The following is a 17,719-nucleotide window of genomic DNA, read 5'->3' as shown; positions in this document are numbered from 1 at the left end:
AAGGCCTTAAAGGATTACCAAGCCCTTTGTAAATCAGTCCGCACAGATTTTGTTCCATCTACCATTTCCAATGCGCAGAACTGTTCATGCACCTTGTTTACAATGGTCAAAAAGTTTTCTGGTTCTGACACTCAGCCCAAGATGGGACGCTATGTGACATCCTTGCTAATTTCTTCGTGAACAAAGTGAAGCAAATGCACTATACATTATGCAATACTCTGTCAGTTGCCTCTACGCAGCAAGCCTCCACCTCTGGGTGTACTTGTACAGTTGAACCCACTAATAAACTGGAATATTGGTCGCTCCTAGACAATAATTCATTTAAGAAGATCCTAGGTAGCATTAAATCAGGCTCTCCTTGCGATCTCCTATCTACCACTGTGCTACAGCAGCTTGAATTACTATCTCCTATGTTAATCATGGAGCTACTTAATGCATCCCTACAGAAGACTATTGTTCCTCCTGAGCGGAAACACGCTATGGTCCTTCTGCTCCTAAAGAATGCTAACGCTGATCCATCTCAGTCATCCAATTTCAGGCCAATCTCTTTACTTCCGATCTTTTCCCAAATTTCGGAAAAGCACATAAATTTACAATGAACCCAGTCGGTTGAATCCTCTAAATTCTTACACTCCTCTACATTTTAGAGCCGTTTTTTTGACCAAGACAACTCTTTTTGGAGTCACGGAAATGCTACGACATCGTTTGGACTTCGGGGACACTGTGGCCCTCATATTACTAGATCTAAGTGCCGCGTTTGCCACGGTGTCTTAAACAGAGTTAATAAAATCCCTACAGTCCCTTGGCATCTCTGGTCAAGCTCTTGACTGGCTTACATATTTTCTCTCCAATCAAACATTTCATGTCTTCTTATATAGGCCACTTCCAAAATGTATTCCTCTCCTTGTGGGGTAGCCCAGGGCTCTAATCTCAGCCTTTTACTATTTAGTGTTTATACCAGACCTTTGGCGACAATTGCTGAGGAGGCCCGGCTGTCCCTTTTCTCTTATGCGGATGAAACCCAAATCATCTTTTCCTTTTCTGCCCAGAAGATGTCCGAACCGTCTTGGATGCAAGTCAATCTACTTAAACTTAATGACGAGAAGACTGAGGTCCTGATTCTGGGGAAAAATAAAGACCTTTGCGGCCCCCGTACTGGCCTGCCAAAGTGGGTGCCCTGTCCCAGCCTACCTACCAAGTCCGCAATTTGGGATTCATTATTGATGACCAATTATCAATGAGACAGCAAGCAGAGAAGGTGGCAGCCACCTGCTTTATCATTCTGAATGGTTGAAAAAAATCATCTGGATGCTCCCCTGCTCCACTCAAAGGTCCGTAGTACAGGCGCTTGTGACTTCAAGACTGGACTACGGTAACATCCTCTACTTGGGGGCAAATAAGGAAGTGATACGGAGACTACAGGTGGTGCAGAATTCTGCTGCCAGACTACTTTGTCAGATCCCTAAAATTGCTGGCTCTTTGCAAGATCTTCATTGGCTCAAGGTCGTAAACCGCGTAAAATTTAAAGCCTTGAGCTACATGTTTAAGATCAATTCTGGCACCGCCCCTCAATATCAATCAATCAATCAATCAGGAAATTTGTTCAGTGCGCTACATACCCATAAGGGTCTCGAGGCGCTGGTGGGGGGGTGCTGCTACTGTTTGAAGAGCCAGGTCTTGAGATGTCTTCTGAAGGCCAGTAGATCTTGGGTCTGCCGTAGGTTGGTGGGGAGGGTGTTCCAGGTCTTGGCGGCGAGGTGGCAGAAGGATCTGCCACCGGCGGTCGTTCCTCGGATGCGGGGGACTGTGGCGAGGGCCAGGCCGGCAGAGCGGAGTTTGCGTGTAGGGGTGTAGAAGCCGAGTCGTCTGTTGAGGTGTGCTGGGCCGGCGTTGTGGAGGGCCTTGTGTGCGTGGATGAGGAGCTTGAAGGTTATCCTCTTGTTGATGGGGAGCCAGTGTAGGTCTCAGGTGGGGTGTGGTGTGGCTGCGGCGGGGGATGTCGAGGATCAGTCACGCCAAGGCATTCTGGATGTGTTGCAGCTGTCTCAGGAGCTTGGTTGACGTTCCTGCGTAGAGGGCGTTTCCGTAGTCCAGCCTGCTGGTGACGAGGGCCTGGGTGACTGTTCTTCTCATTTCGGTGGGGATCCACTTGAAGATCTTGCTGAGCATTCGGTGGGTGTTGAGCAGGAAAAGGGGACGGCGTTGACCTGTTTAGACATGGAGAGGGTGGAGTCGAGGATGACCCCCAGGTTGCGTGCGTGGTCGGTAGGTGTCGGGGCGTTCCCAGTGATGTTAGCAACCATGAGTCATCCCAGGCTGAAGGGGTGGAGCCGAGGATGAGGACCTCCGTCTTTTCCGAGTTCAGCTTCAGTCGGCTGTTCTTCATCCATTCGGCAACGGCCTTCATTCCTTCGTGGAGGTTGGTTTTGGCGGTGTGAGGGTCTTTGGTGAGGGAGATGATCAGCTGGGTGTTGTCAGCTTAGGAGATGATGTTGAGGTTGTGCTGTCTGGTGACGTGGGCGAGGGGTGCCATGTAGATGTTGAACAGCGTTGGGCTTAGGGAAGAGCCCTAGGGTACGCCGCAGATGATCGCGGTGGAGCGCAAGGGTGGGAGGCGGTCGCACTGAGTTCTGCCAGAGAGGAAGGATGTGGTCCAGTCCAGGGCCTTCTCTTGGATCCCAGCGCTGTGTAGGCGTGTTCATAGTGTGCGGTGGCAGACCGTATGAAAGGCAGCTATAAGGTCCAGGAGGATGAGGGCTGCTGTTTTCCCGTTGTCGAGCAAGGTCCTGATGTGGTCGGTGGCGGCGATGACGGCGGTTTTGGTGCTGTGGTTGCTGCAGAAACCGGACTGGGATGGGTCCAGGATGTTGTTGTCCTCGAGGTAGCGGGTCAGTTGTTTGTTGACGATTTTCTCGGTGACCTTCGCCGGGAACGCGAGCAGGGAGATGGGACGGAAGTTCTTCAGGTCCTTGGGGTCTGCCTTGGGCTTCTTGAGTAAGGAGTTGATCTCGGCGTGCTTTCAGCTCTCCGGGAAGGTGGCTGTCTTGAAGGAAATGTTCTCTGGAAATAGCTTTCCAGAGATGGGGAGCAATGATTGTGCTGGCTTTGTTGAAGACGTGGTGTGGGCATGGGTCAGACGGGGATACGGAATGGACGGAGTTCATGATCTTTATGGTGTCATCGTCGTTGATGTCGAAGTCGTGGCGTTGAAGCTGTTGTGGATTTCGGCGATCCTGCGGTGGAAGTAGGTGGCAAGTGAGTCGCTCAGGTGCTGTGAAGGGGGATGTCGTTGGTGTTGGAGCTGGGATTTGAGAGTTCCTTCACGATGCTGAAGAGCTCTTTGCTGTTGTGTGTGTTGTTATCCAGGTGGTCCTTGAAAGCGGTCCTATTGGCGGTTCTGATGAGTTGATGGTGTCTGCGGGTGGCGTTCTTGAGGGCTGTGTATTTGTCTGGTGATCGTTCGCGGAGCCAGTTCTCCAATTTCCGGCATGTACGCTTGGAGGTCTGGAGGTCTTCAGTGAACCAGGTGGCTTTCTTGCTGGTGTGGCTGTTGGAGGATGTCTTGAGCGGAGCGAGAGTGTTGGCGCAGTCGTCGATCCACTGTCGGAAGTTGAGGGCGGTGGTGTTGGGTTCGATGGGGTCTGCTGGTGGGCTCTGGGAGAGGGTGGTGACTAGCTGCTCTTCGGTGACTTTGCCCCAGCAGTGACGAGGCATCTGTTGGGTGCAGTGGTGTGTGGTGGCCTTCCTGAAGGTGAAATGGACGTAGTAGTGGTCGGTCCAGTGGGGTTCGGTGGTGTGGTTGAAGGAGACGTGGGGGCTTGCAGAGAAGATGGGGTCAAGTGTGTGACCGGCAGCGTGGGTGGGTGTTGTCACAAGCTGTCTGAGTCCAAGGTTGGCGAGGTTGTCGATCAGGGTGGCTGAGTTGACGTCGTCATTGTTCTCGAGGTGGAAGTTCAGGTCCCCCAGGAGGATGTAGTCTGTGGAGGCGAGGGTGTGGATGCTGATGAGGTCGGCGATGGAGTCGCTGAACTGTGGTCTGGGTCCAGGGGGTCTGTAGATGAGGGTTCCTCTGAGGGTTGTGTTGGGGTCGGTGTGGATCTGGAAGTGCAGGTGTTCGGCGATGCTGAGGGTGTCGTCCATCCTTACCGACCTCCACGTCTGTTACGTTCCACTACTCAGGGGAAATTCTAGGTTCCCAGGGTTAAACTCTCACGGATGGGTGGTCATTCATTTGCCTGTCTCGGTCCAGCCTTATGGAACTCTCTCCCCATATTGCTCCAAAATTAAACAATATATGTGAATCTCTGTAAATGTTTAAAAACTTAGCTGTTCAACCAATAATTTCTGATTCTCTTGCTCCTTCAGGCTGGCGCTGGGAAACCCTTTTTAGGTAGCTGTGCGCCTTATAAAATCAATGTAACATAACATAACATAACATAACAGGGCGGCCTTTCGCAATTTTTATTCACGGTTATACACCAAAGAAGGCAATGACTCAAGTTAATAGACAGGAGGAGATATATAAATATCTAGACTAGGTGTCACTGTCACATCTTGACACTGAGGATCATAGGTAGTTATTGGTCCCACCCCAACTGGGATGAAATAGCCAGTGCTCTGGCAAATTTACCAGACCGTAAGGCGGCGGGTACTGTCAGCATTCCAGTAGATTTCTATAAAGTTTTCTCCACTCTGATTAGCGAAATTTGTATGGCTTTGGTGGGTCAGATCTTTAACGGGGCTACACCTCCTGCCTTCTGGGCTACAGCCAAGGTAATCATATTCCTTAAAAAAGATAAATCCTTTTTAGAAATGGGCTTGTATCGCCCCATTACACTCATTAATGGAGATTCTAAAATCTATGCCAAAATCTTCGCCTCCCGATTATGTACCAGAATCGAGCATCTGGTCTCCATATGTTAACATGGGTTTATTTCGGATCGGGGTACTACCGATCATATTCAGAGAACCATCACCCTGTTCGACACAGTACAGATTTCATGAAACCCGATGGCGCTAATACTTCTTGATACTGAAAAAGCATTTGATCGGGTCTCCTGGTCGTTTCTGTGGTGCGGCATGAAAAGGATGAATTTTGGACCTAATGCCATTCAAGCCATTAAAGGTTTATACCTCAACCCCGCTGCTAGGGTACTAATAAATGGGCAATTAATGGAGCAATTTGAAATCACGCGTGGAATCCGACAGTTGTCCCTGTTCCTTGCGGCTCTTTGCTATATACATAGATGCCTTCATCAGAAAGCTCATTAGCAATTCAGACATGGATTGCATACCAAAATTATGGCCTATGCAGACGACCTAGCTTTCGTCACGCCTGGCCCGGAGAAGGCTATAAAACCACAGAATATGAGTCACAAGAATTCGGGAAGATGTCGGGGTATGCGCTAAATAATGGAAAAACTCAGATGGTCATGAATAGGCAGATCAATTGGGCTGATCACAGAATGGTAAAAAAAGGCAAAATACCTAGGTGTAAACATGCTGGCAGACACCGATTTAATTGTGAGCGAGAACTTGGAGCCCCTTGCTGCGGATACAAACAAGGCTTTGAATCCGCTCAACAATTTATATTTGACTATTGTGGACCTCTGTATTGTTATTAAAATGATGTTCTTCCCTAAAATGTTATACTACCTTACAGCTATTCCTCTAGAGCTTACTAATCAAGCTTTACAGAAATGTGATTGTTTGTTCTCCCAATTTATTTGGGCTTATCCTCAACCTAGAAGATCATTCAAATATCCATCTCTTCCCCTTGAGAGAGGTGGATGGGCCCTCCCAAACCTGCATTTATATTATTGGGCTACAGTTTTACAAGAATGCGCCATCTTGCTCCAGGACCAATTTCCTACCTCCATCACAGGGCTCCCGTCACTATTTGAAATATTGTTGGGTCCCAAGGCTAAAGGCTGTCTTTGGCACCAACTAAAGTTTGGGTACTTTAAGAGGGTACAATTCAAGACTCTTATTGAGACTAAGAAGGTATTTACGGCCACGCGTAAACTTCTCGGGTTGGGTAGACTAAATCATTATACCCCCGCCAATAACAACTCCAACTTACCTGACTTTTTTGACATTTCATATTTCCAAAAATGGTTTAGCTCAGGGATTAAAACACTAGGGGCCCTGCACTCGCCCAATGAGGTTCTGACTTTTGTAGAACTTCAGACTGGATTTAATCTGAGCCAGAACGAGGCTTATAAGTATTATGCAATCAGGGACTTTCTATCAGGGAAGGCCGGGGGGCACATCTGGCTTTGCCAAACTCAAACTCGTAGAGAGACTGATTGCTCCCATTGTTCCTTGACTAAGATCCATCTATGCCTTGTTAAATAGACTCATACCTGACGATATGGGCTCAATATCTAACAAATGGCAGCAGAAATTTCTGATAATACCTTTTACATAGCCTTTCAATACGCACAGAGCGACCTCCTATCGGCCAACTTAAAAGCACAATTTTATAAAACTTGCTTTTTCTTATATTATACGTCTAGCAGATTTGCCAAGTGGGGTACCGGCAAAGGCACGTACTGTCCCCGATTCTCTGAATTCAGTGCAGACTCCGTACATATGTTTGCCTCGTGTACAGAATTGGGGCCCTTGAATATCCAAATCCAAGACTTTCTAGGGAAAGTACTATCACAAGATGTTGTGCTTACTTCGACGACCATCCTGCTGGGGATACATGACTCGATTAGTAGAAGGGAAGGTGGTGCTCTTATTTTTGTAGACATGGCTGTTTATAGGATTTGTATAACATCTGTCTGGATTGGACCAACTCCTCCATAATACTCGCATTGGCTGGCCCGGCTACTGTCAATCGGGAATTTAGAGAAGGGTAGCTAAAAAGTGGGTACAGGCTAAAAAAAGGGGAATTGTTATTTGGGAACCCCTGTTTAAATGGCTCTCCCAGGACAATCCCTAATCAGCATTGTGTATTGAGCCCTAAAGGGGGGATCAAATTGCACAGCCTTGTCACTTATTGCACTCAATTTTATTCTGCAAGCTCTGCCCATATACTAATATGTGTTGTTTACACTCTTTACACTTTTAGCATTGCTCACATTACCTAAGCATTACTGAAAGGAGAACATATGATTTTACACATTGAAATGTATACCTTGGATGGACTAAAATGTATTTAAATTAGGAGCTGTTTTTCTAAATAATTCTTCATGGAATTGCTGGCTGTTGCCCGGTGAAATTGGATTATTAATTCTTTCTTCTGCCCTTCCTGGCATCAACCTATTAGATTTGGAATTCTGTTGAGGGGTAGGGTGGGGGGATGGAAAGTCTTACATTTTGTAGGTTTTCTTTTGTAAATTGCACACTAAAATTAAAAAAAAAAATAATCAATAAAAAATAACCATCTTTGGCTCCACCAGAAGTTCTTTCTTGCCTGGTCTTCTGGCACTTTGAATCCACATTTTTTCATTTTTGTTTTGAACACAGGTGCTGGAGATTTTTCTTTTCTAAGCACTTAACCATAATACAAAATACATTTTTTTGATTGTTTTTCTGTTACGTACTTTTGAATTCTTTTGAGTCATATGTAATTGATTTATATTTATACATAAGTCACATCTGTGATGAAACATGTCAGCTGCTGTCTGTTATCTTTCAATACCCATGTACAGCTGATCACAGATTCTTGATTATTTTCTGAAATAAACTACAGATTTATACATCTACAGCAGGGGTCTCCAACCAGTAGCTCGGGATCTACTGGTAGCTCACCAGCACCCTCAAAGAAGCTCTCAGAGGTGAAGCCAAACCAAGCCAATCTCAGAGATTCTGTGTATATTAAAGAAAGCAGCACTGCTCATTTCACTACCCTTAAGAGTTACAGACAGCCACACCAATGGCAGGGCCTGTTGATAACACTCAAACACACACTGTGGTGGCCTATCAATCAATAAATCAGGGATTTATCAAGCGCACTACTCACCTGTGAGGGTCTCAAGGCGCTGGGGGAGTGTGTGGGGGGATTTGGGCACCTCAGGTCATTCAAAAAGCCAGGTCTTGAGGGTCTTCCTGAATGCTTTCAGTGTGGGGCTTCATCTGATGCTGAGGGGGGAGTTCATTCCAGGCCATGATGTAGGAGAAGGGTGTGCCTCCTGTTCTAGTTCTGTGAATGCAGGGGATTTTGGCCAAGGCCTGGTCAGCGGAGGGGAGGTTTCTTTTGGGGATGTAGAAGGAGATTCTTTCGTTGAGGTATTGGGATCCAGTGTTGTGGAGGGCTTTATAGGTGTGTGTGAACAGCTTGAAGGTCACTCTTTTTTCAACGTGGAGCCAGTGGAGTGCTCGTATAGGCTGGTTAATGTGGTCTTGTCGTGGGATGCTGAGGACGAGGCTGCGGCGTTCTGGATGGTCTGGAGTTTGTGGAGTAGAGATTTGTTGATTCCGACATTGAGGGCGTTCCCCTAGTCCAGCCTGCTGGTCATGAGTGCATGGGTGACGGTCTTCCTGGATTCGGGAGTGGGTTCCTTTGACGGTCTTGCTGAGTATGGAGAGAGCATTGAAGCTTGTGGAAGCTGCAGCGTTGGCCTATGGGTCTGCCACATGAGCCATCTTTATCCACTTTAAATCTGCCTAAGAAGGAGGTTGGACATGCTTTCCCCCCTGCTCGATCAGTCGCACTGTGTGTGACATCAAAGAATAGTAGCACCAGTAACTAGGGCTTACTCATCAAAGGGTGTGACTGCCAGAACTAGAGTGAAAATGTGTTAGTTGGGAGCATGTTCAATCAAAGAGCTGAGGAGAAGATAGTATGCATCCAGGGCAGAGAAAATGAAAAGCATCACATTCATTTTTGTGTAGGTGTGTGACATAGTGTCCTTCCCAAATAAACAGTGTTGATTCCTTAAAGCTACTCCTAGCGTCAAGGTCTGCCAAATATGTATGCTGGTCTCCATCATAAGAGTATTATCTCTGACGCACATGTGCCCATTCATGGTATAATTGTGCCATAGCCATATTATTTTCGTCCTTGACTATTTTGGGCATACAAGTCTAGTAATTACATACCTGCTGCCATCACGGACATATTAAGAGCATGACTGATCTGCTTTTAGTCATTCCTGACAGAGTGGCAGCATCTTCTCCCATAATAATGGCCATAACTGATATATGTTGGGCATCCAGCTGTGGCACAGTAGTAGCCCTGGTTTAACAGTAGGCATTATTGGCATAACAGAGGCATTCTTAGTGTTATGGTGAGGAAGCACGGCCTATGATTCCAATACCTGGGTTTTTGAAGCACAATTTGTCCACGAGAGGCATTTTTACATGGCGGTATTCAATCAAAACTAAAAGCTGATGTTTAGGGACTGTGTATTATCTAACGATGAAAACTGATTTGATTTTTCAAGGCAAAAATTATGCTTTTTCAGAAAAGGTTTTTCTTCTGGAAAATTGAGTTTGATTGCTCAAAGTAGAAAGGGATTTTGATATAAAAACTAATATGGTAATGATGACAAAATATTGCAATTCTAAAACACATTTAAAGTTGTTAGCATGATAATTCAATTTGAGTTGGGGAGACTTACTGCTGTTGTAATACCCTTTGTGGCACACAGCATGTGATGATTTGAATTTTACTTGATTACAAGCATTTAATATTGATAAACGTTTTCCTAGCATTCTGCTGATAACTTCACCTGAAATTTTTGGGTGGTTACTACTGATAATTGTGCTTAGGGTGGACATTGTAAAATGCTGATATGTATTAACATTACACTGTGATAAACTATGCTTGTAGCTCGGCAGGACTTTCCTTGAGCAGAATTAGCTCTTACTACAGAAAAGGTTGGAGACCCCTGATCTACAGAATTCCTATTTAATGGATTGACTTTTTTGGACTTTTACAGAGTGTTCTGATATCTTTGTTTATATTGTTTACATGGTGGTTTCTATAACCAGTATGTGTTGGCACCCCTGGGAGTAAGTAAGTACAAATTTATTGTTTTTGATTAATTAAAACCATTACAAAATACATTCAGGTAAAACGTTTTGATAAAAGGACTTTTCAATCAATGCGCTGTTGAAAAAGTTTTTTAAGTATTAGTGCACACGTGCGTAATTTAAAAGTACAAAGTGTTCAGAGTCTTTTTGCTGGAGGCCTGTGAGGAATTATACGCTAGTTGTAGTGACAAGCATCTTTTGCTTGGATGCTACTAGAACTAAGAACTTGACAAGCTTCCCATTCATTTGTGGATCCAGTGGGTTGAAGCATGCGTTTCCTGCTTGTCTCCGTGTGCGTATGCCTCGTTCTTTAAAGTGAGTTTTTAGCAGGTCAACCCCTTCCTTATTACGCTTAACACAGGAGCATATTATGTGTTCAATGTCCTCCTTTCCAGCCCCACATAGCCGGCATGAGTTCCCGTAGTTCTTTCTTAGCCATGGTGGAAGATGTGGTAAGGCTGGCAGGATTCCTAGCCTATGCTTTAAAAAGGCTTCTTTAGACTTCTTGAATACCCTAATTCATACTATGCCTGTGATCCAAATGATTTATAATTAGATAGATTCAATCATGCGTGGCTCCTGTGTGCAAATGCTGCTTTGTCTTCTATAAAGGACAGTTTCTTGAAAACCTTATTAGTGATGCGTTTAAAATACAAATGCCTTGTTGGGATTTCCCATAGGTTGGTCAATCCCGTTATGACGAGCGATTCCTCCAAGTAAGCTTTGGCCGGCGAGGTAGGTGTACTGCACAGTTCCTACCAGAGCTGGTGATTCAATGCGTTTGAGGCGGAGTTCTTAATTTTGTGGCAGCACTTGATATACGAGCCTCGCCTTGCGAGGAGTTGCTTCGTTAGACCAAGCTCAAGATGAATCTGTGCTGGCGACGCATAAGGCGGTAAGTTTAACATTATTCTCTAGGCTTTTGCCAAAAGAGTGTCCAGTAATCGAGCATCCCTGCCTCTCAAAACCTCACTGCCATATGTAATTGATGATGGAATTTTTGCTTCTGCAACGTGGAGAAGTGGAGTGAATGTTGGACCTGTCAGTTTTGTTTTAAGTTGTGTTAACATGATCGCAACCGCCATTCCCTTCCTTTTAAGTGCTTTGAGCTGATTCGTGAAATGACCCCCCTTGTCGATCATAACACCTAGGTATTTATACACCTCACAGTTGGTAAGTAAAATTTTACCTAGTGACCAGGAGTGAGACCACTTCCCATTTATTGCCAGTGTCTTACTTTTTTTGATATTGACTTCCAGATAATTCTCATCGGCATACCTATAACGTGTGTTGAGGTGCCGTTGTAGACCAACTTGAGTATGACTGGTTAGAACGACACTGTCTGCATAAGACATACTGGAAGTCGTTTATCCTCCTATTCGGGGAGTGTGCGCATTGCAAGCAGTAAGTGCTGTTGTCAGATCCGCTGTGTAAAGGTTAAAGAGAAAGGGTGCGAGAACGCACCCCTTTTTGAGGCCTTTGGTTGTTTGAATGCGCCTCGACAGATAAAAACCGCTGCTAAGCTTGATCTGTACCCATGTATTGGAGTGCAATTCTATTAGAGGGTAGAGGTGCTGGGCACCAAGGTAGCACAAACCTAAGAACCGTTCTTTGATGATTTGTTATGAAATAGTTTCCACATAAATAGTTCTAAGATGTGCAATCATTAACCACTACTACCAATATGTCTGTAATTACTGCCATCTACTCATGCGACTGGGTAAATGGTGAAGCTTTTTTACTCTTTGTACAAATGCCAGCCAAATAGTACATGATCCTTGCTATCTAGTTGACGGCCAGGTAAATCATTACTTACCCTCATCTCTTTTCAAGACGTACTCCTTACTCGTGGCGCTGCATCCATCGTTGCCACAGATTGCGGACACTCGGAATCTGTAGGATGATTTGGGGTTCACTCCCTCAATAGTGCAGGTTTCAACCTTCTGTGCAGTAAGTTGCTCCTTCCATGTCTTTGTATCTGTAGACTCCTCTGTGAATTCCACCTTGTAGGCACTTATTCTGGCATCATCCCCAATGGTGTCTGGCTCCCTCCAGGTGAGGGTGATGCCTCCTGGTCCATCCTTCCGGCCTGTCACCTTCTCAGGTGGGCTGCATGGAAGGGTCTTGATCATGTGGGGGGGTTGACTTGGTAAGGTGACCCATCGAGCAGATACCGCTAATTGTCTGAACAGGTACCGGCAGTTAGGACGCAGACCCATCACTGTGAACGTGCCACTGGTGTCCTCTCCTTCCACGCAGCTCCAGTCATATTCAGTCTTGGTCCTGTACTCCACCCGATAGTTCAGCACTGGGTCAGTCCCACCAGGCAGCGGTGCACAGGTAACCAGCACACGGTCATGAGATATTTGACTTATCTTAGGGGTGTCAGGGCGTGGGGGGTGGAAGGCTTTGTCTTTTAGAACCCAGTGTTCATAGAAGTAAATCGAAACTCCTGGATTACTGGGATCGCGAACCGAGGACACAACAAACTGGATCTTCTCGTCTGAGGCATTGACCCTTGTAAACTCCAGGAACTCGTTCACAGAGACTTTAGATCTTTGGTTTACATCGGCATCATTAAGCCACTCTCCAGAGGTTGGGTGGGTGGGTTCCTTTAACTGTTTCTTTGTTAGCCAGGAACTTAATTCTGATAAAAAAGGTTCCTCTTCTCCTAGTGAAGTGAACATTAGTGAGATCACAATCTCCGCTCTGAGGTCACGTAATACTTGATTCATTTCCAACTGAGAAGGTACAATTTTCACTGCATTTGACTCTGTCAACAAATTCATGAATCCACTGACGAAGTTTACCTCATTCTGTTTTGATTTTATAAATTCTGAAAGTTGTGTGGTACTAAAAGGGGATTTTTCTTTGGCAGTTAAAATATCCACCAGTGCACTTTCCTCTTCTTCGCCTCTTCGAACAGCGGGTAGGATTCTAGCAAGGTCTGCTTGGAAGGCCCTTCTATACTGTTTGCACAGCTTCTTGAATGTTTGGACTCTACTCTTGATGTCAGGGAAATGTACAGCGGCAAGCATGTCTTGGCACTCCATTTTAATATCAAGTAGCTCCTCCATGGCAGCTTGAGCATCTTCAATCAGCTGAGAACTGATGCTCCGCACCAGCTGAGATGCTTTGGAATCCAGCTCGCTCAGTGGATACAGCCACACCTTTATGGGTACTGCCAGCTCACCATTTTCACCTAGGAGTGATGGGAAGCTTTTATAGCTATTAATGGCCTCCTCGTAAGTGGAAGGGTTGTTTTTTAAAGCTAAATCCCCATAAAATGTGCAGCTGAACTTTTCAAATTTACTCCTGTCATCCTGCGATTTGGTAACGCTTCCTTTTCCTTCGAGTGTACACTCAGGTATTTTCTCAACGGCACCCTTTAATTCTCCTTGTGCATCCTTCATTTCCTCAGATGAGGACACTTTTCTATCGAACACAAAAAATGCCTGTGCCCCATACAGCACCGCAGTGACCACATGGGTTGCCATTTTGTTGTCAAAAATGTCTGGATAAGTGATATTGCCTCGTCCTAAATGTGTCATGGTCAGTTGTTCAAACCTGGTTGTGGTTGAATATTGTAGGGTCACTCTGGCCTGTTTCTTGGAAGTCTTTGTCTTCGTTAAATAGTTTGCTGCGCCTCCCAACTCAACCATCCTCCCTAGGAAACTTGCTTTCAGGGAGGCAGAGATATTGAGGGCAGAGGCTTTGTCCTCAATGCTTTCTTCGGCAATGATTTTATAATCTGCTTTTACTTGTTTCGTGACACGCACATCTTTCTCTATGGTCTTCAGATCCCATAAAGTAACACCTGAAATAACAAGAACATGTCATTTAATTGAGACTGCAATAGTACTATGGTTTTGCAACAGATTTCACACTTTTATGCTGAAAACCCTGTTCTGTACAGGTATTTATGACAGATATTTCACTACTAATTAGAGACCCTAACCATAGAAGCAACCTCTCCAGGACCCTTGTCTGGAACTGAAGCTGCATATTCAACATTTTCCACTACCAAAATCTCAGAAGTGACCTCTCACAGGTGCTCAAAGACACAAAGTACTCCTCCTTTAACACTCTAAAATCTCTACAAGATGCCACAGTGTAGGAAGCTTCCCCTGCATTCATATGCTCAACCCAAACTACCTCCTGCTTTAGACCCACCTGCCATGCAGAGCTCTAAAGTGCGGTATAAGTAAGACACTCTTATAACATGTTATAAAACAAGGCTACAACATTCCTGGATAGTGTTTATTTATTTTTCTTGCAAACCACCAATATCAGACTTCAGTAAAGGGGCTTTTTATCATAAGCAAATATGAACCATGATACAAAATAAAGAGAAAGCTAACTGTGATAAACTATAAATGTTTTGGTATGGAAACGAAAGCTTTAGCTTAGTTCGACAAAGTTTGAATTTTCAAACCTACGAAAGCCAGAACTCGGGTCAGTGCATTAACTCTTGAACAGGAACACACAGTTTGTTGTAGCCCCACATAATCTCTTTGAATATACGAGTCCCTGCTATATGGGTTACTGACTGTCCCTTAACCAGGGGTCAGGGTATCTGTAGACAAGAGAAAGAGAAAGGGGCATAGGAAACCAGTCCTTGAAGTTCCCACAGTTCAGGTTCATGGGGCACCTGAGTAGGATGCCTCTGAGCCAATCATGGATGACATCACCGCCCTGGAAGACCTACCTAAGCTTGCTGGATGGCAAGTTGAGAGTGGGTCAACCGGGGAGGAACTCTGTAAGGCACAGAAAAAGTGCTCAACTCTACAGGGCTTAATGCAGCAAGTTAAGATCGCGATAGCAGGAGATAACTCTGAAGATCACCTTGTCTATTGAGAGGATGACCATTGACCCTGTGGTTCGGTTCCTGTGCCTGAGGCGGCGCATGTGGCATGGTCCCCAAGTGTTACAGGTTCTTGCTACTGGGTCTGGCTCATGACATACCCCTGGAAGGACATAAGGGGCAGGACAAGACCTTTGATAGGCTTCTGAACGGGTTGGCATCAACACTGTTTAGGTAACAGGTTCATTCTCGTTTTGCTGGACCAACCATGCCAACCTGTATCCAGAAGCCACTCTATGGCTTCTGAGTACAGGGTGGCATTTACCCGTGACACTACCTAAGAGGTAGTGTCTGACAGAGGCACTAACTTCATATCTGCGTACATGAGATCCATGTGGGATTAGTGTGGATTAACGTACAAGTTATCCACACCCTGTCATTCCCAACCAAATTGTGTTGTGGAGATATTCAACAAGACTCCAAAGGGCATGATGATGGGTCTATTGAGCTCATGAGGCATAAAGGGGGACGTCCTCCTACTGATGGAGCAAGGTTTCGTACGTAAAGAAACTTGCTCAAATGCAATCCTCTCAAACAATGTGTAATTATGTAACCAACATGTTTGTAAATACTAATATTTTCATTAGACATTTTACATTTGAATCTGGGAGAAGCTTGCCTATGTGTTTTACTAATAAGTAAAACGAGTGTCTAAAGATGGCTGCCAAAAATGCGGGAACTTTCTGCGCATGCGTCTACTGCATCTGCGTAGTATGACGCCCTTTGCTTTGGGGGGAATTCTTTGCCACTGCGCAGTAGCCATTAAGATGGCTGCTTGAAACTCGCATGTTAATTAATGCACATTCCATGCTTAAACTAAACGGCGCTTGTTTATTAAATTGCTAATGCAAAAAGATTAAATAACTTAATGGAATTAGAGTAGGCTTCCGTGGTATAGAGGGCATTCATTTATTTCTGTGTTCTAATATGTTTTCTTTGACTTTATTATTAGTTCGTATTTTGGCCTGGATGGTGACTGAAATCCCTGTCCCGCATGATTATGCGCAGGCACACTAAAAGTCTGTCATTATGCATGATGTATCATTGAAACCCAGCCAAAGACGCTCTAGCAAAGAAGCACTTTTGAACTTCACCTCTCAACCCGAAGACGGGATGGAAAAGAAGACAACAGTTGCATATATTGTACATGTTTCTAATGTGAAATGCGGGTGGGAATAAAGCTTGGGAAAGTAAATTAAAGGGCGGTAATATTGGACAATGAACTAAAGAAAACTCATTACATTAGAATGGTCCAATCAGAAGTAGGGACTTTCACGAATATTGAAACATTGGGGGGTGGTACATACACATAGAATAGTATAACTAAGGTAGGCTTAGTCAGTTAGATGTCAGACTTGTCACTGACCCAACACTGAAGCAGATGGCGGCGGATGCCACGGAGGTCAGAGACGCTGTTGAGCACTCTGATAGAAGAATCGAGAGGGAAGAGACGGAGAGAGAGAAGAGTAGGAGAAATTGTTGAAGAAAATTAACCTGTCCATCTAGAAGGGGGAAGAATCGAGGAGCGCAGTACCAGAGAGGGGTGCGACGCTGGCGTTGCACTTAGAAGAGGTCACGTATCCTGTCTTGAACCTGTCCTGAACAGTCGGCTCTGGACTATTTGGGAGTCCCCTTTCCAGCTCCTTGGCCAGGGGTTGGTCCCCACACCATTCTAGGTAAACATAATTTTGTGTAGCATGTTCTTGTACATTTCTCTAAATCATCCCTTTCCAGATACCAGCGTCGTGAGATTTAACTAAGACTTGGTATTTTCCTTTGATCATTTCCTTAAAGAAATTGGTGTATGACATGTATTGGTATCGGACTCACAAAATGATTTACTAGATAATACTTTACAAATCTCTCAAGTCTCTGGTCATTTACAGATATAAAGGTAAGTGTCATTTCTACCTATTCTGCTAACAACCGGATCTATTGACCTAATGAAATCAAGAACCAAGGTGATAAGGGTTGGTAAGAATTGGTGTATAGGTAAATACATCACAAAGGAAAATATAGAATCTTGATTTTCAGCGGTGATTATTGGCTTATGTTCGAATGTTTATGGGCCCAGATGAGTATGGTAATTTATGAGTAACCCAAGCTGGTAGTCCCACTGGATCACTACCATGACTCTTGTATGCCTACAGGAAGGTTCTACAGAAGGGGATTGGGTTTAGACCCTTCAAACTCCTCGATGACCACCCTGTTAGGGGACATCTCAGCTTTGTGACAAATGGGCGTGAGCAAGCTCCCAGTAACACACTCAGGATGTCCTCAGCTACATGCTAGACCTTCGCAGCCAGATGTAACACTTCTGGAGAAAAGTAAAAGAATTTTGAGTCCAGTTATGAAACTTTGGCAAGACCAGATGTTATATTCCATATAGGTACCATAATATAGGCCCAGGTAACTTTGTTACCCTTCACCTATATTCTTCCCTACATGACACTTATAACGGGTTATAGGGACTGACCTTTTACCTAGATACAACACTGCATTCAGAATGTAGGTTTTCCCTAGTTCTAAATCTCATACATTAGGCTTGAGGATTCTTGGAAGCACATTAGCCATCTCTTGTATAATATCTACGAATAAAGTTCAGGCCCGATGTCATCCTTAGAACGACATAGTAACACAGCGAGGTAGAACCCCTGGGGATAAGTACGGATATATATACATCACATCTTGCTTAGACAGACAGAGGATACCAGGACTTCCCGTCCGACACACTGACCAGAGACGCTGAGGTTCCTGCATGCAGACACTCCAGCTCGCAGTGGTCTAACATCCCTCATGGGGTGTCCAACTCGAGACCAAGACGGGGTTCCACAGTTTCTCACTTCAGGTAATGGGGCTGACTTTATC

The 17,719-nt window shown here is 45.0% G+C and overlaps 1 protein-coding gene across 1 annotated transcript in view; it reads right to left on the bottom strand.

Moving 5' to 3' along the window:
- Nucleotides 1–17,719, bottom strand: part of LOC144828298 (verrucotoxin subunit beta-like) — a 315,538-nt gene that overhangs the window by 51,615 nt on the left and 246,204 nt on the right. The window contains exon 3 of the mRNA XM_078686381.1: nucleotides 11,804–13,804. Coding sequence (XP_078542507.1) covers nucleotides 11,804–13,804 — 2,001 coding nt within the window. The remainder of the gene's footprint in view (nucleotides 1–11,803; nucleotides 13,805–17,719) is intronic.

Source organism: Lissotriton helveticus, chromosome 4_1 (assembly GCF_964261635.1).
Source record: "Lissotriton helveticus chromosome 4_1, aLisHel1.1, whole genome shotgun sequence".
In the NCBI taxonomy this organism is placed as follows: Eukaryota; Metazoa; Chordata; class Amphibia; order Caudata; family Salamandridae; genus Lissotriton; species Lissotriton helveticus.
Note: the sequence above shows the minus strand (reverse complement) of the source record. Positions and strands in the feature narration are given on the sequence as shown.